This window comes from Pholis gunnellus, assembly GCF_910591455.1.
Source record: "Pholis gunnellus genome assembly, chromosome: 10".
Classification (NCBI taxonomy): domain Eukaryota; kingdom Metazoa; phylum Chordata; class Actinopteri; order Perciformes; family Pholidae; genus Pholis; species Pholis gunnellus.
The window spans coordinates 17,471,075-17,498,313 of NC_136537.1; the positions used below are offsets into that span (position 1 = coordinate 17,471,075).

At 39.9% G+C, this 27,239-nt stretch overlaps 4 protein-coding genes across 5 annotated transcripts; 3 read left to right on the forward strand and 1 right to left on the reverse strand.

Annotated features, from left to right (window-relative positions):
- The first annotated feature begins 196 nt into the window (after window positions 1-196).
- Window positions 197-5,283, forward strand: clic2 (chloride intracellular channel 2). 2 transcript variants are annotated; one of them, XM_079168031.1, is made up of 6 exons: window positions 197-469; window positions 1,880-1,989; window positions 2,573-2,698; window positions 2,808-2,908; window positions 3,609-3,790; window positions 4,624-5,283. In XM_079168031.1, the coding sequence occupies exons 1-6, from the start codon at window positions 425-427 to the stop codon at window positions 4,783-4,785; spliced, it is 726 nt and encodes a 241-aa protein (XP_079024157.1). In that variant the 5' UTR covers window positions 197-424; the 3' UTR covers window positions 4,786-5,283. The 2 variants fall into 2 exon arrangements, with proteins under 2 accessions (XP_079024157.1, XP_079024158.1); XM_079168032.1 differs by lacking the exon at window positions 197-469 and having other exon boundaries at window positions 1,939-1,989; window positions 2,514-2,698.
- A 4,949-nt stretch (window positions 5,284-10,232) lies between these two features.
- Window positions 10,233-13,827, forward strand: c1galt1c1 (C1GALT1-specific chaperone 1). Its single transcript, XM_079167909.1, has 2 exons — window positions 10,233-10,366; window positions 11,856-13,827. Exon 2 carries the CDS (start codon window positions 11,870-11,872, stop codon window positions 12,824-12,826), a length of 957 nt encoding a protein of 318 aa, XP_079024035.1. The 5' UTR covers window positions 10,233-10,366; window positions 11,856-11,869; the 3' UTR covers window positions 12,827-13,827.
- A 705-nt stretch (window positions 13,828-14,532) lies between these two features.
- mcts1 (MCTS1 re-initiation and release factor) lies at window positions 14,533-16,658 on the reverse strand. Its single transcript, XM_079167910.1, has 6 exons — window positions 16,486-16,658; window positions 15,485-15,637; window positions 15,283-15,380; window positions 15,072-15,205; window positions 14,884-14,951; window positions 14,533-14,782 (listed from the first exon to the last, which is right to left on the reverse strand). Exons 1-6 carry the CDS (start codon window positions 16,494-16,496, stop codon window positions 14,701-14,703), a joined length of 546 nt encoding a protein of 181 aa, XP_079024036.1. The 5' UTR covers window positions 16,497-16,658; the 3' UTR covers window positions 14,533-14,700.
- A 1,058-nt stretch (window positions 16,659-17,716) lies between these two features.
- cul4b (cullin 4B) lies at window positions 17,717-27,077 on the forward strand. Its single transcript, XM_079167424.1, has 20 exons — window positions 17,717-18,449; window positions 19,066-19,181; window positions 19,271-19,374; window positions 19,476-19,545; window positions 19,756-19,829; window positions 19,914-20,076; window positions 20,289-20,378; window positions 21,819-21,901; window positions 21,992-22,059; window positions 22,224-22,342; window positions 22,437-22,629; window positions 22,738-22,842; window positions 22,928-23,038; window positions 23,285-23,370; window positions 24,190-24,297; window positions 24,400-24,513; window positions 24,602-24,707; window positions 24,800-24,972; window positions 25,049-25,201; window positions 25,891-27,077. Exons 1-20 carry the CDS (start codon window positions 17,975-17,977, stop codon window positions 25,984-25,986), a joined length of 2,607 nt encoding a protein of 868 aa, XP_079023550.1. The 5' UTR covers window positions 17,717-17,974; the 3' UTR covers window positions 25,987-27,077.
- The last annotated feature ends 162 nt before the right edge of the window (window positions 27,078-27,239 follow it).

Below are 27,239 nucleotides of genomic sequence, written 5' to 3' on the forward strand. Positions count from 1 at the left end.
AATTAATTGTCTGAATTTGTGTTTTGAGTCACATGCTGTTATCAGTTCCTGTGTATTGCAAAATGCAGAGGAACCTATTTTAAGCTCATAGATTCTGGCATTGGGTATATAAGAGGGAGTACCCCGCCCATTTCTCTGGGTCCTCCCTCTCCCCCTGACTAGTGAAGTATGTTTAGAGCGATAGCCTTCAAGGAGCCCTCAGAAAAAACACAACCAGCCGGGAGGTGTTGCGCTTTCTCCAGACATCCACGACCTCAGAGACACTTGAAACCACAGCAGCGCTTGTTCCAGGGCTCTGTTATCAGCTCTCAGATAATAAGCTCTCTCTCTCTCTCCGGCACTGTGGGTGCATTTCTGGGCGCAAATAACTTAAGGAGAAGTTGTGACTGAAAGAAAAGTGAATTTCACTTTTTTTGGGGACGACATGGCATATTCTGAGAAGGAGCCAAGCATCGAGTTGTTCATTAAGGTCAGTCATTTCTTTTAAATTTCAATGAATACTTGAAAGGGGAAGTTAGCTGATTTCACTTTCAAAAATTGTGTTTAATTCAATTCCACGGGATATGTCTCTTAATTGATCTGTCTAATATCCTCTCTTTTAGAGGAAAATAAACAAAGTGCTCCTCACTTATCAGTTTTGTAAAAGGACAGAGATCTACAGTATTTTGCTTTATGATCAATCAGAGGGCAACTCTCTTTTTGCTGGGTGCCTTCTGAAGACCTATCCTACAGATGCTGAAGTGTTTGTATCTCTGCTGAGTCTCTTTACCACTGAACTCAGTCCACCTTATCATCGCACACACAGACGGAGCTGAGAGCATGCAGGGCGACTGGCCTCCAGCCTGAACCAGGCACACCCACTTTACTGACGCACATATTCAGATATAGTCATCCTTATGGAGAAGTAAACAAAAGGTCATTTTTCCTTATTTATCGCCTCATGTTGTTGCCTAATAGCCAAATAATAATATACACCAGGATCTCTTCATTGTCTTCATATACATGTGCACATTGTGTTCTTGTTAATGGCACCTGTGCAGAGACGGTGTATCTTCTGATATATAAAACAAGGTCAAGTGACGGCACATTAAGCTGTAGACAGTATATCATGTCTCTTTGTAGATAAAACATTCAACATTCAGTCTTAAAGGTAAAGTTTTACTTTGTCTTTTTTTATATGCTGATTTGCTTCCTTGCTTCCCCAGCAGACGCTTAACTTAACTTATAAAGACTGGAAACAAGGGGAAACAGCTAATCTTCCTCATATAACAAAGATCATTAATTAAAATATCTCGTTGGTTTAATCCATACCAAAAACTAAGTGTAAAAATTACAAGTTCTGCTTTTATAGGGATTGTTTGCAGGATCATATCTTCGTCAGACAGAAACAAGACTCCAGAAAACGACTGCTGCCAGCCAAGAAATGGTCCGGATTAAACAAACCAGATCTAACCTGTTATGTAGCTGGATTTAGTTAAATTTGGACAGAGCCGAGCAAACTGTTTCCAGTCTTTATGCTATGCTAAACTAAGCTGAGCTGCTGGCTTTAGACATATTTAGCATTCAACAGTGAGAATGGTATCAATCTTCTCATCTCACTTCCTGCAAGAAAGCTAATCATATCCCAACATGTCAGACTATTCCTTTTGTCATCAAGAGGGAGGAGAGCCAATGTTAGAGTCTGTTGTTTTCTGCTACAACACAATGCCTGCTTTTCCCTCCATGGAGGAAACCGCTCAGACACACTTTTCACTACTAAAATCACTTGTTTATCAGCAGATGAGAGGAGAAGAGAAATTGTGAATGCTTCATTGGCTGAAACGGGACATTTGTGACTCATGTGGTCCTAATACTAAATATTACTTTCTGTGTTTTTCAGGCTGGACATGATGGTGAGAACGTGGGGAACTGCCCCTTCTGTCAGAGGCTCTTCATGGTTCTATGGCTGAAAGGAGTCAAGTTTACAGTGACCACTGTTGACATGAGGAAGTAAGCTCCCCTCCTCTGGCAAAAACACTTCCTGAGCATCTGGTCACAGGGATTTTCACACAGAACTCTATTAAGAAGCAAACAAGAGAGAAATTGAGAGTAACCCAAACCATTTCTAACTTATCAAAGGTGTGTTGCTCAGTCTGACAGAGGTGAGAGGGAGGAGTCCGTGAGGCCCGAGTGTACAGAGAGCTCTGTGTCGCTGCCAAACAAACACCTTCTTTAATTACGGCTTTATTGTGTGAATTTCTCAGGGTCGTTACCGGTGAACAAATAAGATCAGGAAACTTTGAAAGGATATTGAGAATTAAATGATTCAGAACACGCACACAAACGGGCCTTTTGAACAGCTGACCACTCCCAGCGCTGTGCGTTTTCATAACTAAACCTCCAGCCAATGATAAAATCATTAATCCACAGAGCCACATTTGGTCCAGACAGCCTCGATAACCAACTCGCTCTCAGTTTTGACGTGCTTGATAACGGTCTGATTGACTGATCTGTGAATACATATAATAAGTCAGATGTCTCCCCCTCCCTCCCCTCCTCCCTCTCCATCTTTTTACGTCCTTTCTGTCTCCAGGAAGCCAGCTGAGCTCAAAGAACTGGCCCCCGGGACCAACCCTCCTTTCCTCCTCTACAACGGCACCCTCAAAACAGACTTCATCAAAATTGAGGAGTTTCTTGAACAAACAGTGGCCCCTCCCAGGTATTGTTGCGCTTAATCATTACACAAATATGAATCAGGTACTCGATGACGACTTATTCACATCAAAGAAGTTTACTCCCAGGTTTGTCCCTCCTCCTCTCCCCCGCAGGTATCCTCATCTCAGCCCGCTGAACAAAGAGTCCTTTGACGTGGGTGCCGACATTTTTGCAAAGTTCTCCGCTTTCATCAAGAACAGTCCCAACAACGCCTGTAAGTCGGATACTGTTGTGATTCATTAAACGCGTTGTTCCTACCTAATGGCTGTGAGTTAAAAATGCTTAGAAAATAGATTAATACATTTTCAATGTGTTATCACAGGACTAATCAGTGGTGGAAAGTAACTTAGTAAGTACGAAGTACAATTTGGAGGTACTTTTATTCCCAGTTTATGCTACTTTACACTTCTACCTGACTACATTTCAGAGAGAAATAAATAAATGTTTACTTGCAAATTCTAATAGATAAAAGAATACATTTGAATACAAGAATTGTACTTCTAATAGATTGCGGAAGTGATACTTTTAGTTAAATAAAGTACTTATTCTACCACTGATCTAAAGTAAAAGTACTCATTATGCAGAAAATGGCTCCTTATATTATTATTGGAATATTGGATTATTATGTGTGATACATTGATGTGTACGCAGCTGATTTGCATTTATATTTTGTTTGGTTCGATCAAAATTACTATAAAGTCAACATACATTTTGTATATGATAACAGTGCAGATATTAAATATATGTAGTGGACTAAATGTATAAAGTAGCATCAAATAGAAACACAAGTAAGTACCTCAAAACTGTTGTTACAATACTTGAGTAAAATCACTTTTACCTTAAATTCACCTGTAGGTACATTACACACAGTTACAGAAAATCAACTCAACACATCTGTGTCTCTGACCCTCCAGTCCACGAGAAAAACCTGCTGCGGGAGTTCAAGCGCCTGGACAACTACCTGATCTCTCCCCTCCCCGAGGAGATCGACCACAACTCCAGAGAAACCATCACCATCTCCAAGAGGAAGTTTCTGGACGGCGACCGCCTCACCTTAGCGGACTGCAACCTGCTGCCCAAACTGCATGTTATCAGGGTGAGACAGAGCATCAGATTTCATTTTGGGGTCATGTCTGGTATAGTGTGTAGTGTTTTGTTGTTGTATTCTATAAGCATATGATATGCTTATAGAATACAATGCATTTTTAAAGATTTAACCAATGTTTTCCAACCTTTTTGCCTTGTGACATTTTTCATTTGAACTTCTAAGATATTTTTATTTTATTTTGTTTAGTATTTTAGTAAGGACCAAAGAAGTAAAAATCTTTTTATTATTATTTTAAAAGCTACAATAATTAATACAAATGTGTGTATAAGACCTTTGTTTTTTTTCTCCTCTCCCATTAATCACATCAGGACCCCTCAGATTAATCTATGACCCTTTGGAGGGGACCGCCCCCTAGATTGGAGACTACTAAACTAAACTACTAAACTAAACTGAACTAAACTACTGAACTGTGTAAAGTAGTTCAAACTAGCTTCACCTCAACCAGCTACAACAATTAAATGCTGCAAACAAATTGATGCATCAGCATTAAGAATGTACTAATGTGATTTATCATAATACACCATACATTTAGGTGATACATTACATACTTTTACTTTCAGGAGTATTTTTACAGTTTATTTGATTATTTCAATGTTGTATACATTTACTCCACTGTGTTGAAGAGACATTTTTAATCCACTATATTTACATGACTTCACAGATTTGGATTTTAGAAAACTATAATGACCATAAAATATATTGTATTCTAGTAAAGTTTATTAAACCGTATAACATGGAGTCATTTTACATTGTTGTATTGGTATTATTTCTTGAGTAGATGATCTGAGTACGTCTTTGATCTTTATGTATGTTTTTTTCAGGTTGCTGCCAAGAAGTACTGCGACTTTGACATTCCCGCAGAGTTCACAGGCGTGTGGAGATACCTTCAAAACGCCTACCAGAGAGAGGAGTTCAAACAGACGTGTCCAGCCGACATTGAGATTGAGAAAACCTACTTCAGCGTGGCCAACAAGAGGAAATAAAACCTTCTTGTCTGTAATTAAATGTCCTGTTTTCGCTCAGTGTAACTGTGCATGTAAAGATGGTGATCTGTGGAGGGCTCTGCAACCTACAAGAATAAACTGTGGCAATGAATCAGACACAAACCTTCACCTGTTGTTGCAGTAAGACTTGAGAACATGCTGAAGCAAAATGTTTTATTGGTTGTATGTATTGACTGTTTATCCTTAGTCACTCACAGACAGATGGTACCTTCATGCCACGTTAAAAAAAAGGCCAAATGTGCAATTGATGTTTTTGTTTATAGTGTAAATAGATATTTTTCCAGGCTTTTTATGATCAAAACACCCTCATTAATATATATATATATATATATATATATATATATATATATATGATTGTGTTAGTGTGAGCAACAGCTGCAGAAACCTTCACAAACAGTTCATTTCTTTGCAAAGCATTACATACACTTCTGTATCTGATATGATTCAATCGTCTCACTGTCACACTAATAAAGAATATCAAATGTATTTGTCATAACCTTGATTTCTGTGTGCTGACTAGTATTATAATACTTCCTCCTTTAGGTCTCTTACAGTAAATAGTATTTACCTTAAAATATCACAACCAAAAGCAGGTGACATAAATGGCTTTTCTGATATTCAAGTTTATTTTCAGCCACAAAAATATATCTGTTGATCTGGTATAGACGGTGATGGAAGGTGAAGGCGTTTCCCAACAGGCCGTGCCGAAATCACACCAAACGTCCTGCAGCTGCTGGGCTCTAGTTGGTGACACAGTACTTCCAGAAACACGCTATAAAGCATCAGAGAGAGCAGAAATTCAAGGAACATTTCACATTTGTTAAATTCTAAACCTCTTTTTTTTCCCAACACTTTTACACTCTACCTAAATTTCTTAAAGTTGTTACACTAAATTTTAATTATAATAATTAGCTAATATTGTCAAGCTGTTTCTCCATATAGGGTCTAAGGAAAGAGAGTGCGACATGTTGTACAGATTGTAACGTCCCTTAAAGGAAGTTTGTGATTTGGGATTTTCTAAATCCTCATTCAACATAAGAGGATTTGAGTGTACTTATACTCCTTAAGTGGAGTCGTGTACAAACAGATGAAACTCTGTGAAAAAACACAGTTGTAATAACATAACAAAAGCCCCTTTATCTGTTTGCAACTACTTTACAGTGTGTTAGAAACCATTTTAAATGTTTATATATGTTTATAAATGATAAAGTCTTGCCGCTAATATGTAAAGTTGTATTTTTAAGTATTTTTTGAGCAATCTATTTTTTCCACTAAAAAAAGTAAACTTCACTATATCTGAAATCACATTTATTGCATCTGTCATGAGCATTAGGAAAAGTAATTTACTGAGCACTTAAAATGAGGTACAGTAAATGAGATACTTTTACTTCAGTGGAGTTATGTAGTAGTTATACTGTGTGTGTGTGTGTGTGTGTGTGTGTGTGTGTGTGTGTGTGTGTGTGTGTGTGTAGCCATGCCTTAGTTAAACATCCTTCTGAATAGATCATTGTATTATAATAACAACAGCTAAGGCATCACAAAGAGCAGGTGTGACGTGTGCTTGATAGAAAACAAATAAGAGTCACACACCTCTTTTGTTTGCTTTTGGCAAGTTCTGCTCTGATCTGAGAAAACCCTGAGAGCGAAGCTTGTCAGCCGCTTCCAGCTTCAAGACGGCTTCTCTGAGGTCCTCGACCTTAGATCGAGAAAAAACACGATGCTGATACGTATGTTGTGGTGCACTATACAGACAGAGCTTTGACTAGAACAAACTGATCACATAACTCCTGTTTCAAGCTGTTTGCATTGACTTCCAGTTGATTTTAGAATTGACTCAAGGCCTTACTTTTAAAGCATTCAGTGGTCTGGTTCCTGCATACATTTGTTAGCATTTGTGCCCACATGTACGTGCACTAAATCTCAGATCCTGTAACTAATCCACCCGATAAAGACTTAAATCTAAAGGAAATGCATTTTGTTATCAGAGCCCCCAAACTCTGGAAATTCCTTCTTTGCATGTCCACATAGTATAAAATGTTGTTTCTTTACTTTCTTAAAAGTGTACAGAGAGGATCAGCCTTACCATGTTTGCAAATTTATCTTGCTGTGCTGAATCTTTAGCTCCTTAAAAAACAACAACATTCAAATCAAAAGTTACAAAATCATTCTGTTGACCATATGCGACTGATTTATCTGCATCATATTTGTGTTATTGTTACCTTTATTCCAGGACTCCATCCCTCCATTGTGCTGCATCAGTAGAGGATACAGATTATTCATCTCTCTCTGCTCCCCCTCAGCAGTGTTGGGTCCATCCTGCACCTCTGACACTAATTTCTGGATGAAATCTGTTGAAATCAAACATCGTCCTCTCATCATCCTGTCATCGTGACATTAAGATCCCGACAGCAGAATAACTTGTCAAATGTGTTTGGGGATTTTTAACCACATCTTGAAACTCAAACATGAGAAAGGATATCCAAATAGCCTTACCTGCCTGTGGCTCCAGGTTGGTATCGGGGTACAGAGGTAGAGCATGTGTCCGTCTTGCAGAACAAATTACAGCTACGAGGTAGAACAGAGCTACAGAAATCATGGTGCCTTCTTTAAGATGCCCCGATCTGGTCTGTAACTCTGCTCGGCAAAGAATTTCACTTATATATCCTCAGTGGCCATCCATCACAACCTGATCAATACATTATCATCACACCCAGTCTCCTTCTTAATGGTTTTGACGCGAGGTATCAGGCGTCATAGACACAATTTAGGGGACCCTGTCAATTGAACCGGAGCCTATCTCTGCTTGTACAGAGAGGCCTAACAAATGTTTACTCTGTTGCAGTAATCAGCGGCTGTCCAGCAGAGCTCTGATGGTTTATGTCTGACACCATTTCTGTGTGATGGGCTGCTCCAAAGTGTCATTGCTCATGTCCGAGATACACAGCAGGTGGAAATATCTCGGTGAAGGTTTGTACGTCACTTTGTGTTGAATGACTGACAATTCTAAAGTATTTAATTATGACGGTCTGAGGAAGCAAATAGATCCTATTGTTGCAAATATGTTGCAATTGTCGTTAATGAAGAAGTTAAAGGTAACAACAATGATATGCTTTGTTCTTGTGTCATACTTTATGTAGTTTGTGGAGCATCATAACCTTGTATGGACAATGAATTGTCTCTCTTGCAGAGTTTCTACGTGTTGATGAAAGCCTGTTATATTTCCTGGTTGCGCTATATTCCCACCCTTTCAATATATAAGTTGCACTTTGCACATAAATTCAATTAAATCCAAAGCACAGTGTTGTACAGTTTAAACATTTTGTGGGAAAAACAAGGATTCAAAGTGTTGTATTATTTGCGAAGTTGGATTTGGAACAATAGAGTGCTTTTTATTCATTGGTTTGAAATACTTCTGCTTGATTTCTCTTGTATGTCGGATATTTCTATATTTTTGTATACTCTGAGTGATTGAGGTTGGGTTATGGGGAAGATCATGAAGGGATGGGTGAAGGGAACTGTGAGAAAATGTGAGAAAACATGAACCTTGTATGTTATGAGTTCCATTTTGTATTTGTCCTCATTAAAAAGAAAGTAAAAATGTCTGTAGTTAAATACTAGAGTGAAAAATAAGATAGAAAACTGAAATACAATGGATGAAAAGATAAACAAGACAATGAGTCTCAGTTTCAGAGGCACAGTGTAAAAATGTTGACTTGATGCTGGCGCTAGATGAAGAGTTACGATTGATTAAAGTTATTGCAAGATATCCATGGCAATGCATCTTATAAATGTTGAGATATTTCATTTTTAAGAGCCATGCCACTAGCTTGGCTAAAACTTGTAAATGTCAAATACTGTATTCGTCAAATGTAAAAAAAAAAAAAAAGCCACAAGTGTAAATATTTAATGTACTGGGCAGTGCAAAGGATTAGCTGAAGACAAGTTTTTAAAGAGAACATGCAGATAACTGTGTTGAGAGTCCTTTGGGATAAATTACAATGTGAGTATATTTATTCATTGGTTTTTTTAAATAAAAGCTTAACATTTGGTATTGTTTATAATTTACCATTACCTATTACCTTTTACCATCAAGTTAAGAGGTTTCGGGTGCTGAAGGAGGCTTTGGGCAGAGCTTTTTGTCAAACTGAAAGGTCACTAATGCTCCTCAGATGAGTGTTCGTGGCATCGGGTGATTTATGAGGTTGTCTCCACAACGTTGAAAACAACAACATTTGATACATTTGGCTGCTGAGCAGTCAATGACAAGAGGTACAAGCACAGCAAAGCAGGGATTCTGAATTAGACAGAGAAATTACTCATCCGGATAAGGAAAGAAACAATAACTTATTATCACTGTTACAATTACATGCAGGATTTATGTCTATGTGTAAATCGTGGTCACAGGAATAAGTGGTGCATTTATGTAAGGACAAGTATTATCAGCAAAATAAAGAGTCCTTGTTTTGCAGGGCAGTGGTTGCGACTAACATATTATCACATTATTAAAATGTTAACTAAATTGTTATGCAACTATATACTATATATACAGTTCAGTACAGTAATTCAGTGGTTTTGAACATATGGGTCGATAAATCTGAACAGATGATTAATAATGGTGTAGGAAACATTTCTGCGACACTGATTTGTATTCATGTTTTAGGCTTTAGAAATGCTCTCAAACTCTTTTTTGTAAAATATTTGATACTTTTACCTCTTTGGCCGTTGCACAGTTGTTTAAATGAAACAATCTGAGAAGTTTAGAAATGAAATCTCTCTCTCTGGTGGAACAGTTAACTCTGAAACATCTGAAACATACCCCAACCAGACACTTTTTTAGTCACAAACCAAAACAGTTGAGAGCCATCTTGTCTAGTTGTTTCATCTCTAGTTGCATTAGAATGTAGTTATAGTGCAACAGATGTGCAGTTTTATAAAATACTTGTATATCTGTCGGAAATTTGAGTTCAGTCTTGATTGGCGGAGTGCTGTAGTCCCATTTTTACACACAACTCAAATAAACCAGAATCATAAAGAATATCTCACAACCAGAGCCTGCATTTGAACAGTTGTGAAGATAAAGACATCATGAAATGATCTTATAAATAGATAGAAGTAAATATAAAATCAATAAATCAAATGTAATATGAAATAAAGGTGTAACTGAGATAATAATATTAATAAGTTGACTTTGTATTTTATTTGTAATGTATTAAATAATGTATGTATTGTACTTCATGTATTAAATTAAGATTATTTATGTATTTAATATTCTATTATAATATGTATTACGTATTATTGTTAACGACATTGTCTGGCTCCATATTACGTAAACAAAAGAAGCTGACAGGGTTACTGGAACAAGACCTCCGCGGAGTCACGTGACCTCTGAATGCGGAAGTAGCTGTGAGGGTTCAGCTTCGTTATTTGTGATCATGCGCCTACCTAGCTAGTTGTTAATTAACTGTCTGTCCGGGACATCGGCGGCCACGGCAAACAGTGGGAGCTGAAAGACGAGTGAAGGCAGGAGCACCACCGGACACGGCAGCATTAACAGAGCGAGGTACAGTAAATGCTCTTCTTCTGTTGCATTTATGATGCTAGCAAGACCTCCGAGTGAGCTGTTTAGTGTGAATGTTACGACGCTAGGAGGCTAACAGCTGGTACAGCTGATATAAAGTTAAGGTGACGTTACTTCATGTTAATGTCCATAAAATGCTCATTTTATCGTCGACGAACAGGTCAATGGTTTAAACATGAGCACATCCGTAATATTTATTTAAACGACCAACCGTTGGTTGATTTTAGTCAAGATTCAGAGCTTATAAGCTGTTCAACTCGTTCAAACAAGACGAACAAGCTTAACGCCATGTTGACACCTTTTGATTTGCAATAGAGCTGCCTGCAACTAACTGGTATTTCCAGTATTCACAATAGTTTTATAAAAACTAAACAAGGCATTTAGTTTAAAACGATTCCTTGAGTACATCAGAGCATAAACAAAGACAGGGCATGGAAAACACAGGTTTTCAAAGCAGTAGAAGCATTATGCACAATGCAGACAAGCAGGATATATATCTATATATATATATAGATATATATCTATATATGTGTTCTTGAATCTCTGACAGAAGAGGCTGAGTGGCGAAATGCACTTTTCCATAAAAAACCCACTAGAAACGTAACGCACACAAAAGGCTGCAGTGAGTCGTTGATCACTGGAAGCAGAAATGACAGCAGGAAGGAAAAGTGTTGCGCACTCCTTATGCAGTTCTTCAGATGGCATTTCATCCTCAGGCCTTCTTCAAGATCAACACTGATAGTGAGACACAGACAGACACTGATTTGTTCGGCCCCACAGCAGTCGCACACCTGATGGGGATTAGATAATCATGTTACAGACCTAGTGACTCGGTTAGTGTCGGCTCCTCTGTTGATATGGGCTGCAGTCATGGATGACTTTCTACACCAAGCACAAGATTTCGTGTTTTATTTGATCATCCCAATTTACAACCTGATGGGTTTTACTTTTAGAATTGGACATTGATGGATCGATTAATCTGCCAATTTTGTCCGTGAAATATCAGAAAAAGGTGAACAAACGTTACGTGATTTAATTGCATGCCTTGCACAAAATAATTGTTTCATCAGGCTGAAAATGAAAAGCAATATTTACAAAACAATTCGTCAATTCATCAATTACTCAATCAACAAAAACATGAATAGGCAGCTATTTGAGTAAGCGCTTTAATTCATTATTTCAGTCATTTTTGGAGCCAAGATTCCACACATTCTTTGGTTTCAGCCTCTCATATGTGAATACTTAATATATTTAATAAATCTAAGTTTCTTTAGTCGTGATGATGGTAAACTGGCGATGTTTGTGATGGGCTTTTTTCATATTTAGATATTTAACAATGCAAGTGCTGCCTTCTCATTTTGTACAAGTTATAAGTAACAATTTAAGATGAAGAGGCAGCACAACTGGTTATAAACTGCACCTTTTGAGGCTACAGATAAATGAATGCATTTTTTCTCTCTCTCTCGCCCAGTGTCTGCTGCCAAAATGTTGTCTGAAGGAGGTAATTTCATGAAGGGGATAGTCTCGGGGGGCCTCTTCTGCCTGCTGCTGGCGCTGCTGGGTAGTCTCCGGCTCGGCACGGAGTCCGGGACAGTCGACCATCATCTTCATCATCACGTCCAGGCCCCGAGTAAAGATGAGCTGACGCGCCTCTCTGACAGTCGCATGCAGGAGTTGAGCAATCAAGTCCAGATCTCTTGCATCATCATGGTCCAGCCCAGGATCCTTGTTTACTGGGCCACGGCGGTAGACACCTGGAGCAAACACTGTGACAAGGCTGCGTTTTACACCTCCGAGTCCTCCAAAGCGCTCGAGGGGATCGACCTGAACGAAAAAGACGACTGGGCGAGGTTACGCAAAGCTCTGAAGCACGCTTATGAGAACGCAGGAGACCTGCGCTGGTTCTTCGTGGCTCAAGCGACAACGTTTGCCATCATCGAGAACCTCAAATACCTGGTGCTCACAAAGGACCCCAGCGAGCCCTTCTACCTCGGCAACGCCATGAAGTCGGGGGAGCTCGAGTACGTGGCGTACGATAGTGGCATCGTTCTAAGTTATGAAGCGCTCAAACGGCTAGTGCACGTGTTCCAGGATGAAGACAAGTGTCCAGAAAGAGGACGCGCCCTGTGGAAGCTGAGCGAGGACAAGCAGCTGGCCGTGTGTCTCAAGTACACGGGCGTCTTCGCGGAGAACGGGGAAGACGCGCACGGAAAGGGCCTGTTCAACAGCAAGAGTGTGGACAGCCTGATATCGGACAGCATGAAGGCCAACCCCAACAACGTGGTGGAGGGCTGCTGCTCCGACATGGCGGTCACGTTCAACGGGATGTCGCCCAATCAAATGCAGGTTATGATGTTTGGGGTTTACAGACTTCGTCCGTACGGCCACGATTTTCACGACTTGTTGGTGTTTAACCCTCCCGAAGGTTCGGACAATGACTAGAGACTCTGTCCTTCAACACGGATGTGTGCATTTTAAATGTTTTGCTTCTATGATGGCAAACCGAACTGTGGGGCGGTGTTTTTTCTAATTCTGTTTTTTAAAAACTGGATCCTGGGTGGGAATAACACTTTTTATGTATATTTGTACCTTTTTTGCACTTGGCACAATCAGCGACCCGTTCCTTTGTGGTGAAGGTAAAAAGAGTTGACGGGTGTGCAGTCCCGTTGAATGAAGACAGACGAGAACACATACAAAACGTGTGACATGAGACTAGATTATCTGGAAGTTTTAGTCATTATGTATCTTAAAACTTTCTCTTTTTGTGGTCTTAAAGCTGCATTACAGTTATGAGGAGATGGCTATTCTGAAAATAACAAGTTTCTTGACTTATTTAACTGCTCAGTGTTTCGCCATCTTAAGTACATTATGAGTAACTTCACCCAGCTGATTTTAAAGCACCAATAACCGATATTTAGTGAATATCTGGTGGTTCAACCCAACACAAAATAAAGTGTTTCTGGCATGTTGTGCTTGGTTAGCTCCACTTATGAAGAATTGGACTTAACAGCTTCATGGAAAACAATAATCCTCAATGTTGACCTCCTGGGTAAAGTACATACTGTATTGTCTTTTGTCACGCATTAGAAGACACAAACGGTGTCAGCCTAACAAGATGACTAATTTTAAAAAGACTTTTGCATAATAAAAGTAAAACAAATCTATTTCTGATTTAAGTTTAATGTAGTTCTCTGGTGTTGAATAGGAGGATAAATGTGGAAAAGAGTGGGAGCTTCCAGATGTTAATGGTTTACACCTTGTCAAGCATACTGTGCATGATTTTTGGTAAAGGGGAATATTTTTACAGGTTAAGGACTGCTTTGTTAAACTGAACAAATTTTATATAGAACTGAATGTATTTTATTGCAGGCCACAACGTTGTACATATAATGTATATTCATATTTTGCTGTCCGGTAAGAAACAAATAAAAGTATTGCAGTTCATTGATACCCTTGTACTATTGAAATATGTAGTCAGATTATAACTGTTATGAGGACTATTGGCCATAAACACACCTTTTATATTGTGCACCACAAACCTTTAAAGTTGAATCAACAATCAGAAAAATTGTTTGCATAGTTCTTACATTAAACATGTTTTAGTTGGTTGTTCCTAATAAACTGGCCACGAAGTGTAAATTCAACAGCAGCTGAACTTTATCCAACAGTAAGAGCAGTGAACAGCTCTACTCATTAGAGAGGAGCAGAATAACAGGTCTAACTGTGGTAAACCAGTGACACTCTGCCACTCCTTCAGTGGTGTAATCATGCACACATCCTGGATTGATGAGTAGACAGGCTACATCATAACTCCAACTAGTTACTGCGCTCAGCCCCCTCCTGTTCACGCTGTACACTCTCGACTGCTACCGCCAACATAAAGTTTGCAGATGACACTACCGTCATCGGCCAGATTACAAACAATGAGACTTCATATAGAGAGGACGGCCTCTACAGTAGTGATTTAAACCGCCCAGAACATCATTAGTGACAGGACGTGCCCACCCAATCTACAGCCTGTTCACCCTGCTGCCGTCTGGCAAGACATACACGGGTATCAGCTGCATTTCTTTTTGCAACCCAGTGTTGTACAATCTTGTACTTTGAGCTTAAATTTGATCCAATGCAAAATACCAACTGATATAACGATTTGAAGCAAGATCTTTTTATTTGTGCATATGGCGATTGATTCAAAGCAGGTTACACAGCTAAGTCCTTAGGTGTGAACAGTTGACGGGTAGCTCACACGTTGCTGTCGAGAGCTCCACACTTTCCTGTGGGGGGGTAGGGGGGCGGCGTTGCAGGTACTGATGTCATCATTTATACGTCTTCATGTGCCACAATCCATCATTCAAATAGTGAACGTTCTCAATTCCAATTCCCTTGTTGACTTTTTCTCTGTTTGCAAAAGACAGATGAAGATCAGGCGTCATAAGAGCAGCAACAGAAAGGATTTTATTTTATTTTGCTTGTGTAAAATGTAGAAATAAATATCTTACATGTTGTCTGCAGACATCTTCATGATGCCAACACAAAGTGCATGTTGTTTTCCCTCCGCCATTATGGCCTGCATTCGCTCGTTAAAGACAAACTCGTACGCAAGTGATTTAAAAGAAGATGATATTTAACACATATTATAATTCAGTGTGAAAGCTTTCCATGTGCAGCATCATGTATAAAAGGATACAACTACAGTGTCGGTTGCAGCTGGGTAGAGTTTAGCGCCTGGTGACGTCAGCCCGGGGCACATTATGTTGGCTCCACTTAGGACAAATTTAATGGCTCCTTTGTCTACTTGCTGGTGTGGAAGAATGAAAGGATCTAGGAAAAGACAACTTCTTATCAGTGTGAGGAAAGTCAAACGCAAGCATCGAGCAGTTGGCATTAGAAGATCTTACATTTATGCAACAGTCTGAGTGTCGGGTAGAACGGTCCTTCTCTCTGTCTGAAGAAAAGCAGCTCTCCGTTCACTGTCAGGATTTCAATGTGTTCGTGGCTGTGGGAAGAACAGCGATATAAAAACTGTAAGATCCACCGCACCGAAAACAGATTTCATGTGAGCAACTTGATGACAATATGAATGAAACGATGAGGTCATACCATCTCACTATTTTGACAGGATCCTTTTTGGGCATTATGTGATTAAGCGAGGACTCAATGTCAGGAAATAGTTCCAAGAGCTGATTTTTGATGCCTTTGATCACCGATGTTTTCAGCTGGATACAGTTCGAGACATTTTCCTTATCGTCAAATCTGAAACAGGAAACAGAACAAGCTTTTGTGGCATGTCCTTCATATGTTAAAACTCTTAACCACAACGTTTGAGCCTTTTTTTAAATACTTTTCATTTGTCCGGGGCCCTAATTGATGTAGGCAAACATGCATCACAAACGCACACAATGGAGGACACCAACTCTACAGCGAGGCAAATATTGGCAGTAAACAATGATGGTTTTGTTCGGATATTGCTTTTTCAAGCCAATAATAACCAATAGCCACAGTATGCAGATACTTTGGGAAGATGATTACTTTACAGTTTTAAGAGAAGAACAGCATGCACTATGATAACTACTTAAACAAGTATGCATATTATATCATCATATTACATATTCACATGTATGAATATATAAATATTCTTTTGTATCTCATCCAGACAAATGCATACATTTTAGGGTAAATATAATAATCATTCATTTCAATACACTCTAAACATTTTGATCTTTTTGAGGACATTTCAGAACAGGAAATGTGCCTGTTTTATTATTATGAGCTAAGACAAATTATTCTAATATCCGAAATGATAAATAAGCTTAGCTAATATGAGATGTGCCTGAATGACTTGGATTTAGGATTTGAGGAACTGTATTGCTAAACAAGGCTGCGTTATAAACCACACAGCGTCTGACACGTGTTAATATATATATATGTTCAGGCCTCGTCTAATGTAATAACAGAGGATCTCACATAATATCACATATCATGTGTCATTAATTGAACTTGAGTCTACAACAAACTTGAAGACGCGATTGCTAACCAGTTAGCGTTAGCCACCTAGCTGTGGTTAGCTAACGTTACAACATGGATCATAATCAACAACGTACTTTTTAAACATCCTCGTTGGTAGCTGTTGCCGTTACCGCGCTCCTCAACTGTAACAAAACTAGTCCGGATTCACTGTGCCAGATGTGAGTACGGTAAACTCAAGTAAATCACGGAATACAAGTAATTTATCAAGTAATGCTACTGCAGATCCACGCTTGTTTAGCAGTGCAGGGCCAACGGTATGAGGGGTCGCGTCATTTTACGACAGTTGTGTGCGTTACACGGCAGTTCTGGTCACCTGGTCCCTCTGTGACTCAGAGCCATATAAACACGGTTCTGCTGTGACGGACTGAAATATATAGGTGTACAAGATCTAAAGTCGTGCGTTGCTGCTGTTTTATCTTTTTGTCCTGTGAAACTATTTATTTTAAATAATGTGCAATAACCATGTGGTACTAAAACATCCACTTTATACATTTTGTATTCACAGTTTAAGATAGCCTACATATTACTGTCAAATATAAATCCTGCACACTGTTGCCTGTACTCGTGTATTAATATATACTGGATGTAACCACCCACTTTATGTTTATCCATTCAATATGTATTTATTTACAACAATACTCTACTGTAGAGGAAGAAATGGATCTAGATAGTGAAATAAATGAAAATATGGACACTGTCGGGATTTGAAAAAAAATGCAATGGAAAGAATATGAAGTCGTTTTTTCATTGAAAGGAGCAGACCAAAAAATACTTTTATTACAAAAACAGATACAGAATAAGCTACAAGACAAGATACAAACATACAGTATAGTGCAATAATAAATACAAATAATGTAAATATAATATACACAGTTAGTGTAAATAAATGTACACAGTTGTACTGTGTAAACTAGAAAATATTCATAACAGAGAAAATATCCATTCATATCTTAACTGGGCAACTTCCTTTATTCATTCATGTTTGGTGAATTTATGAGATCAGTCCATGCCGTTAGCATGGCGCCATCTTGTGGCCAGAGCAGGTACAACACCATAGTTTGTATAAAAAAAACACGCTTGGGCAAAAAGTACTTTTTGTACAAAGTACTTCCGGTGGGGTCACCGACTATCTTTTATGAGCGATTTTTCCCCCCGTGTTTACCAACGGCTGTTTTTAGTATCATGTGAGCCTATTTTTTTGCTGTAGCTACATTTATTCTGTGAATAATCATCGTTAACGGCCGCTTCAGTTAACCGCTCTCACTGAACGACAGCACAACGCGGTTGGGACACGAGAGGCAAAAAGAGGAAGCAATAGCCAACCATCTTTCTTCTCCTGCCAGCAATAACAAGAAAGAGACCAGGCTCGGTTCAAGTGGATCTGTGTAGTTTACACTTTATTATCTGTTTTATACTGGATAAAGCACTGGAGGGGGAAACAACATATCCGCGTTAAGATAGATAACGTTTAAAGCTCGCGGACACTGAGCTCATCTCCCAGCAAGCCTGGAAGTTTCGCACCAGAAGACTTGACTGTTGAGAATCAGTATTCCCCGTTTTTTCATGTTTCCAACAGGTTTATCTTCCCCTAATCCCCCACCACCGCCAACCCAGGAGGCTAGAGCAGCGGCTACTGATGTCAAACCCGACAGCGGTAACATCACATCTCCGAAGAAGAGGAAAATAAACGGCTCCGAGAGGGACGACACTACCGACACCATCTCTTCTTCGCCTCTCAAGACCCTGAATTCCTCCTCTTCTTCCTCCTCCTCCTCCTCCTCCTCCTCTCCCACGCCGCTGCACATCCAGAAGAAGTTGAGGTTTGACGATTCGGTGGATTTCATTGGACTGGATGTGAAAATGGCTGAGGAGGCTGCTGCTGCTGCCGCCGCCGCTGCTGCTTCGTGCTCCAATAACAAAAGCAAAGCCGTGTTCATGGGGCACCATGCGAACGGACTGACGAAGCCCGCAGGCTCCGGCATCTTCTCCAACAGTAAACCTGGTGCCGCCAAGAAACTAGTCATCAAGAACTTCAAAGGTAGCAGATATACACTCTGGTGGATGATGTGATGCAAGCTTCAAAACATGCACCGACAGCAGTAAACAAAGTCCCCATGCACTGTGGTTATATGCATGGTCAGACTGGGACATGAGACCAGGTCTCTGTGTTCTGTTCTTTATTCCTGAAGGCTGCTTTTCCATTTTAAATATTAAAATAGTGTAAACTTAGCTGAGTCAGAGAGCAGTGAATGCTTCCACCATCACAGTTCAGTCAGAAGAACTGTAGATAGTAAATATTTGGGGGGACGTTATCAATTAATTAAGCAGAGGCGCTCATTAACATAACTAAGACAGTCCAAAAAAAGTTATTTACATCCTTTCAGTAGTTGCTAATAAGACTATAAACAAGCTGAGACTTATTGAATATTATCAATATTCAATAATTATAAAATAATTCAGACAATATCATGTCTAATAACAAGATAATAGACTTCACCATCATCATGCTATATTTGAAGTCATAAACGCATGTTTTATGTTATCACTGGTTCCACCGCAGCATTGTGGTCCAATGAGGTCCACTGTCTGTGGTTCTGGGCCTGCTTAAGTTTACAGTCTCATCACAGCTGTTTGTGTTTTCGTTCTGCACACAGAAAAGCCCAAATTGCCCGAGAACTACACGCAGGAGACCTGGCAGAAGCTGAAGGAGGCGGTGGAGGCGATACAGAACAGCACTTCAATCAAGTACAATCTAGAGGAGCTCTATCAGGTATCACCACAGACCTGTTGGCCTCCCAGAGGAAGCTCGTCCGTAGAGGGAATGTCTGTTTTTTTTTACTCTTTCTTTTGTCCCCTCAGGCTGTTGAGAACCTGTGCTCCCATAAGATATCTGCCAAGCTTTACAAACAGCTGAGGGCCGTGTGTGAAGACCACATCAAGGCACAAATTGATCAATTCAGAGAATATCCTTCACAGTTTATACTCGTCTTCAATTTCTGTCTATAGATCTTTACCTGCTTTTGTATAGCTCAGTGTTTATCTTTTTCCTTAACACTGTTCATACGGATGCCCTGGACAGTGTGCTCTTCCTAAAGAAAATTGACAAGTGCTGGAAGGATCACTGCAGACAAATGGTACGTTTATCCCTTGAAAGTGTTGACACAACCTCCCTTTCCATGCGGTTTGTTTGTTAAATGGTTGTTCCACTGTTTTAGTATTGCACTTGTTGTGTTACTTTTGAGAGAGAAATGTATTGTGAAGACAAGATCAGGCTTATTTTCTCAGACTGTATGAAATCGTCAGTAGTGCTGCTTTCTAACTGATTGTTTGTTTGTTTTTCACAGATCATGATTAGGAGTATATTTTTGTTTTTGGACCGCACCTATGTTTTACAAAATTCAATGCTGCCATCGATCTGGTGAGTGATCCCTGATGTCAGCTGTTCTGCGGTAGTGTGAGGCTGATTTCTGTTTGTTTTGAACGAGCGTTCTCTGGTCTGCAGGGACATGGGCCTGGAGCTGTTCAGGTTCTACATCATCAGTGACCCGAAGGTCCAGAGTAAAACCATCGACGGGATTCTGCTGCTCATCGAGAGGGAGCGGAACGGGGAGGCGATAGACCGCAGCCTGCTGAGGAGCCTGCTGAGCATGCTCTCCGACCTGCAGGTAACCGAGCGTGTACCGCTTTTAAATTATTGTTTTAATAACGGTCCACACATGAGTGTGAAAGCCTGCATCTTTGTCCTGTACTACGAGAAAAGTGTGGCTCTTGCAGCTGTGTTGTTTGTGATCATCACCCGCACAGGGGTTTGATGAGATGTCGGCTTCTTCTTGACAAATGGCTTTAATGAAACCTGCGTTCTCTCCGTCCCTGACAGATTTATCAGGACTCCTTTGAGCAACGCTTTTTGGAGGAAACCAATCGGCTGTATGCTGCAGAGGGACAGAGGCTGATGCAGGAGAGAGAGGTGATTTATGGGGCCCTTAAAGTCTGGGCCAGCTCTGTTTCTTATTTCAGTGAATACCTGGTCAAAGATGGGCAATCTGATCACACGGTACATGTTCTATTCAGGGCCCGTTTGAATATGTAAGCATTAAAATTTGCAACATTAGGTCTTTTTTTTATTTTAGTTCCTTCAGAGTAAAACAGAAAGGACTCACTGTTTTGTGTTCATGTTGAAAAACACAACATGAAGTCCATCACAAAGGAACAGAAACACCAGCGCGTCCCGTCAGAATGCAGCACAGGCTCAATAAATGGTGCGAAGTGAGTGGAGTGAAGGTTTTCTTTTATCTCGGCTGAAAACGCTTTTGCTTTTAAAGCCGTTTGTTCACTTACTGACGCACTGGATTGAGACACATTTTCACTCTTTTACTGTCTCAGCTCAGAGCTTGATCTTTTCCTTCAGGTTGTCAAAACATTTAGTTTGCGAATGTGAAAGTGAAACATGTTTATTTCTGAGATACCGTGGGTTCAGGGATTTTTGAGATGGCTAACTTAAAACATAGACGTTCAACTCGACATACTTAGACTGCACTGTACGCACAGTTAAGATTTAGCTGATCAAATAGGTAGCTTCTTAAATCTTGATGCTAATAGTTACAACACATTAATTAATTTACCTGATCAATCAAATCACAAAACTCTTGTCGAGTCCAACTGTGCTAAAAACATTTACTTAATCATAGATGGACAGTTTATATAATACTTGCATGTAGTACTTCTCCTTGTTACTCACGGTGTTCTTGCATTCTAACGTGGAGCGATGCTCGTCTCCCAGGTGGTTGTGAAGGCTGCTCTGATTCCTGTCCAGGTTTTTACACTCAGTTTATTAGATACACATAACAGTCCTGCAAACAGTCCGACCTTCAGGAACATAATAATGTTCACTTTTTGTTGAAGCTGTTTTAGAACGGTGTCGATTCCATTTATCCCCATTTATGTCGATGTGGATCGGCTACATACATCTGAGGGACATCTCTCTGTATGATGAAATGCAGTTTAACCGCACCACAAACTACGTCCTCTGAAATGATCATACAGCCGAATCACCGTCTGTTTTATTACACTGCATTATGACAAACAGGCAGCTGAGTGTATACTGCATCTTACTGTTACCTTGAGGATTTTGGTGTAGCTAACCCTGAATTAATTTACTTGATTTTACTTTTTTTTTAAATTAGTTTTATCTATTTTATGCTGGTCCTGCTAATGTCTTTTGTTATCTATAAGTTCCTCATTTGATTTGTAATTGCTGCTCTATGTGAAGTACTGTTTAACCCGGGTTATTCAGAATTCAGCTGTATTGGAGGAAAAGCTCTTAAGGCGCATATGAAATGTTGTTTTAAGCTCGACAGTATATTTAAAGTAGAGTAGATCACAATTTGCTTTCCCCTCTGTTTTATAGGTACCAGAATATCTCCATCATGTCAGCAAGCGCCTGGAGGAGGAGGCAGACCGAGTCATCACATATTTAGACCAGAGCACACAGTGAGTGGTAGACTGTAGTTATTAGTTTGCTATTTAACGCTGTAACCTGAGCTGTATTTTTTTTTTTTTTTTTCTTAATCCCCCGCTCAGAAAACCGCTCATTGCTACTGTGGAGAAGCAGCTGCTGGGTGAACATCTCACAGCTACTCTGCAAAAAGGTACACGACAGTAAATAATAATAATAATAATAATAATGTACACGAGTCACTTTACATGTCTGGAACGCATCGGCAGATGCCGCCTGCCAGACGACACACTCAAGTCGTGAGATAAAAGCAGCTTGAACTCTGACCTCTGACTCTCTGTCGTTGGGACCTTCCAGGGCTGACTCACCTGCTGGATGAGAACAGAATTCAGGATCTGTCTCTTCTCTATCAGCTCTTCAGTCGAGTGCGAGGAGGCGTTCAGGTTCTCCTGCAGCACTGGATAGAGTACATAAAGGTATGACTGCAGTACCAGTGATACAAGTCTGAAGATTGGCGCTCTCTGGCATTGTTTCGCATATTCTGTTGCTAACTGTCGTTTGACCAACTAGGCTTTTGGAAGCACAATCGTAATCAATCCAGAAAAAGACAAAACAATGGTGCAAGAGTTGCTCGACTTCAAGGACAAGGTGGATCACGTCATCGACATCTGCTTCATGAAGAACGAGAAGTTTGTCAACGCCATGAAGGAGGCTTTCGAAACGTTCATCAACAAACGGCCAAATAAACCTGCAGAGCTCATAGGTCAGTGAGCATTCCTCCCCCTCCCCCCATTCATAACTGCTGCACCGTCAGCAAATATAGACAGCAGCATCTAATCGTAATGTGACATAAAAATGCTTTTATTTACAGCAAAACACGTGGATTCAAAGCTAAGGGCGGGAAACAAAGAAGCAACAGACGAAGAGCTGGAGAAGATGCTGGATAAGATCATGATAATCTTTAGATTCATCTATGGTAATATTTACTATCGCACTGCTTTCAGTTTAGGAGCCCCTCCCCCCCTCTCTGTTCTTAATATAATAATGTGTTGTCATTTTAGGAAAAGATGTTTTTGAGGCCTTTTACAAAAAGGATCTGGCCAAGAGGTTGCTGGTTGGAAAAAGCGCCTCTGTGGATGCTGAAAAATCAATGTTGTCAAAGCTGAAACATGGTGAGTTTAATCCTGAGAGTCACTTCTTTACAAAAACACTGAAGTACATCACAGAAAGGGAATCCTTTCCAAATTTGGGCTTTCACGATATCTGATTTGTATTACCCTGGTCAAAAGAATTCACAGCAACGATATCATTGTGTGTATTATTCACGTGATATCAATATTTCATTTCTTATTGCCAATAGCAGTATATTGTGACACCCCTAACCCTGAACACACATTGACTTTTTGGTGTTTCCTCAGAATGTGGAGCAGCGTTCACCAGCAAACTGGAGGGGATGTTCAAGGACATGGAGCTTTCTAAAGACATCATGGTGCAGTTCAAACAGGTCAGCACAACAATAGTCGGTTAAATCTATAAGAGTGTGCTTGTGAACATTGTATTTGATGCAATGAGATGATGTGTACGGCAGTTTAGTTGTCCCACAGACCGGCGCGCTACGTGAACAATGCAGCTCCCTCGTTCATTTCAGTGTGCCCTCTGTGTTCACACAGTAGGGATCCAGAAACAGAAGCACTGAATACAAACACACAATCATTGAACCTGGATCAACGGCAATGCAACAACGCAAAGCCATCTGGCAACGGGCAGCTTTGGGCAATTAAATACATTATTAGGGCTGCAACTAAAGATTATTTTATTTTATTATTAAATATTCCGTCAATTGTTATCTTGATCAATCGCTTACTTGTTTGAGTTTTATTATAAATGTCTCATTTTGTCCGATCAACTGTCGAAAAAATGTAATTATCACAAACAAACAGCTGCAAATCCTCACATTTATGTTAACGTAAAATGTTATTTTATTGTCAAATTCGATTCATCTTTTCATCTCTACCTGATGGATTACTTCCTAACAGAAATGACTTATTTCCACTCATAAGTTTGCAATCGTTGCATCAAAGGAAAGTGATTGTCACTGTGAGAAGTTTCCAGAGTTGTGAAATCCTCATATTATTACAAACCACCGTGCATTGCTTTAGAATCGAAAAAAGCCTTCAAACTCATGTGTTTATTAATCACACTGGGCTTCATAAATCATATTTCATCATCTCACTGACACCAGAAACAGCAGAACAGATAACCTAAAGAGAAACATTAAGTACGGCAGGTGGATATCACATGTGTGCCATTTGTGTTTCGGTAGTATATGCAGTGCCAAAACATTCCCGGCAACATTGAGCTGACGGTGAACATCCTGACGATGGGCTACTGGCCGACCTATGTCCCGATGGAAGTGCACCTGCCTGCTGAGGTCAGTGCTGTGCAAACAGTGAAAAGTGTGCTGTTTTTATAACCTGCCATGCAATACATGTACTGAGTGTTGCTTTGTATCGCCTCCGTTGTCTTCGTCCAGATGGTGCGACTGCAGGAGATCTTCAAGACCTTCTACCTGGGCAAACACAGCGGCAGGAAGCTGCAGTGGCAATCGACACTCGGCCATTGTGTCTTAAAAGCTGAATTTAAAGAGGTAGATGACTAATAAGAGAATGCTCTGGTGTGTTTCCACTTAATACAGCATCATGTTAATTGTGTTCTTTTGATTTTGGTTACAACAGGGCAAGAAGGAGCTGCAGGTGTCGCTCTTCCAAACACTCGTGCTGCTGATGTTCAACGAAGGAGAGGAGTTCACCCTGGAGGAGATCAAACTGGCGACAGGAATAGGTTTGTGTGATCACATCAGAGTTTGGTTGGCAAGCACTCATTAAGCAGCACCACTGATCTAAAAACACTGTTTGTGTCTGTTTGGTTTACAGAGGACAGTGAACTGCGCAGGACTCTGCAGTCACTAGCTTGTGGAAAAGCACGCGTCCTCACCAAAATCCCCAAAAGCAAAGACGTGGAGGACGGGGACAAGTTTTCTTGCAATGATGACTTCAAACACAAGCTCTTCAGGATCAAAATAAACCAGATCCAGATGAAAGAGACGGTATGATCATTTCTTGCAGTCGTTTCCTCACTTAAAGGTGTTGGTGATTTATTTTAACTGGTGGTTTTCCTCACAGGTGGAGGAGCAAGCCAGTACCACGGAGAGGGTGTATCAGGATCGTCAGTATCAGATCGACGCCGCCATCGTGCGGATCATGAAGATGAGGAAGACTCTGAGCCATAACCTCTTGATGTCTGAAGTGTACAACCAGCTCAAATTCCCCGTCAAGGTGATTAACACAACACTGAATCGCTTTACTTCATTGATTTATATTAGTATTTGAGCAGCGGTTACTTTGTTAATTTGTATCCATAATATACCAGATTAATATTTACACCGGATGAATTATAGAGAACACCTCTGAGGATTATAGAAACTGGCTTTTTGAGAGTCAATACTTTAAAAAATCCTTAAGAATTTTGACCACAATTTGCATTTAGCGGAACATTTTAAAGTTAAATATTTGCTGGACAAACTATGAAACTGACACGGTTTCTAAATTCACACAGATGTATATTTGGAATTTCTATAATGCTATTTCTTGTTACTTATCGAGCGACAACTACGTCAATATCTGCATTCTGCAATAAGCTAATATTGAATAGAATCTCCATAAGTACAGACTGTTTGAGTGTTGTGTCATAAAAGCACCTTCCTGCCAACAAGTTCCCGCCCCCATTAGCTGACAATGTTGAATATAAGTTGACTTTAGACAAAGCTACCAGGATAAGATCTAAACTGGCTTGTAAGTTACATTTAGTAAGTTAAGACTTGGTGAGTTACCCTGTGAATGTCACATGGCATGAATCTGCTTTTCACTGCGGTTACCTCACACCTCGAAGTATAAAAATAACCAGAAATGTCGGCATGTGCCTCGTGTGTTAACCTCTACCTCCTCTCTGTCCTCCTCCCTTGCAGCCTGCTGACTTGAAGAAGAGGATAGAGTCTCTCATTGACAGGGACTATATGGAGCGTGACAAGGAGAACCCCAACCAGTACAACTACGTGGCTTAGAGAAAGAAAAAGTGACTGAGAAAAAGAGATGCCGATGGTCCATTCAGGCTGAGGTGATCGGTCTCTAAATATTTTGCTCCAATGGATGTTAACCATTATCATCTTCAACCCAGCGACCGACATGTGAATGGATACGGCTCCACAGGATTTTTGTCAGGGGTCTTGTGATCCTGTGGACTGCATGCCCATTGAAAAGAAAATATTGTCCATATTTCTCAGTACCTCTGAGAGAGTCGGGCTACCGTGGACTCGCAAAGAAGACACACAGATGTTGTTCCGTTTGCTCTTTTTTTTTTTTTTTTTTAAATGGAGAGGAAAAATATTTATTTTCAAACTTAGATTCTTCTTTGTCCATAGTTTAATCAACATGCTCTTTGTTATCATGTCACTTTTCATCATTTTGTTGCTGACACACTTAACAATGCTCTAAATGTACCACACGTTGAACAGAAAAAGGATCAAAAGATTAAACCGATGCTTGTTTCTGCAGTCGGTGTGTCAAGTGTGGGACTGTTGGACTAACATTCATAGTAGGGAATTAACAATTTGGTGTCAAATGTGTGAACCTGCAGCAAAGTTTTTACCATTTTTAAGGCCTGATAAAGCTGTGATCATGAACATACAAAGCGTTCAAAGCTGAGTTTGTGCTAAAAAAAAAAAAAAGAGAGAAAAAAGGAGCACTTCTTTTCTTATAGGGTGTATTCAAGCTGCTAAAACACTTCAGTTGTACAAGAATATGCATCTAAGTTTCTCATTTGTTCTGTCTTTGTACATACTTCACAAAAGTGACCATTTTAAATGATCTCATCTGACAGTCAACTGCTTTTTTAGGTTTTTTGTTAACCCTTAGAAAGTATTCTAAAAGCACAATGAGATCAGAGGCCCCATCTTCCCTGGTGTCATACCGCGTACACACTATATATATTTTTTGTATGTCTCCCTGTGGGGCTTGCTGGCCTTGATGAAAAGTGGGGGTGATGGGAGAGGATTGCCTCAACACATGAGGGAAAATATGATTGATTATACATGCCCTTGTTTGTATGAGTCTGTTAGATTTATTGCTTCAGATTAAAACAACTGTTTCAATCGGGGTTTTCTTCTATTAATTAATTGTCATCATATATTACTGTCTTGTATGAAAGCAGGAAGCCCTTAAACATACACATTCTCGTGAGCCTTGGGGGTCAAAACAGCATACAGTCCAATACTGAAGTACATAAAAGAGAGACTACCTCCTTCTGGTCTGAGACCGT

Excerpts from the sequence above, each read along its gene's own strand:
- clic2 (XM_079168031.1), top strand. The coding sequence starts at position 425 with ATGGCATATTCTGAGAAGGAGCCAAGCATCGAGTTGTTCATTAAG. Across the intron at positions 1,990-2,572 it reads ACCACTGTTGACATGAGGAA|GAAGCCAGCTGAGCTCAAAG; the intron begins GTAAGCTCCCCT and ends TTCTGTCTCCAG. Across the intron at positions 3,791-4,623 it reads CCAAACTGCATGTTATCAGG|GTTGCTGCCAAGAAGTACTG; the intron begins GTGAGACAGAGC and ends TGTTTTTTTCAG.
- mcts1 (XM_079167910.1), bottom strand. Across the intron at positions 15,381-15,484 it reads CCTGTCAAAATAGTGAGATG|CCACGAACACATTGAAATCC; the intron begins GTATGACCTCAT and ends TTCTTCCCACAG. Across the intron at positions 14,952-15,071 it reads CTGCAACCGACACTGTAGTT|GCCATAATGGCGGAGGGAAA; the intron begins GTATCCTTTTAT and ends GAGCGAATGCAG.
- c1galt1c1 (XM_079167909.1), top strand. The coding sequence starts at position 11,870 with ATGTTGTCTGAAGGAGGTAATTTCATGAAGGGGATAGTCTCGGGGGGC.
- cul4b (XM_079167424.1), top strand. The coding sequence starts at position 17,975 with ATGTTTCCAACAGGTTTATCTTCCCCTAATCCCCCACCACCGCCAACC. Across the intron at positions 19,546-19,755 it reads AGGATCACTGCAGACAAATG|ATCATGATTAGGAGTATATT; the intron begins GTACGTTTATCC and ends TGTTTTTCACAG. Across the intron at positions 25,202-25,890 it reads AGCTCAAATTCCCCGTCAAG|CCTGCTGACTTGAAGAAGAG; the intron begins GTGATTAACACA and ends CCTCCCTTGCAG.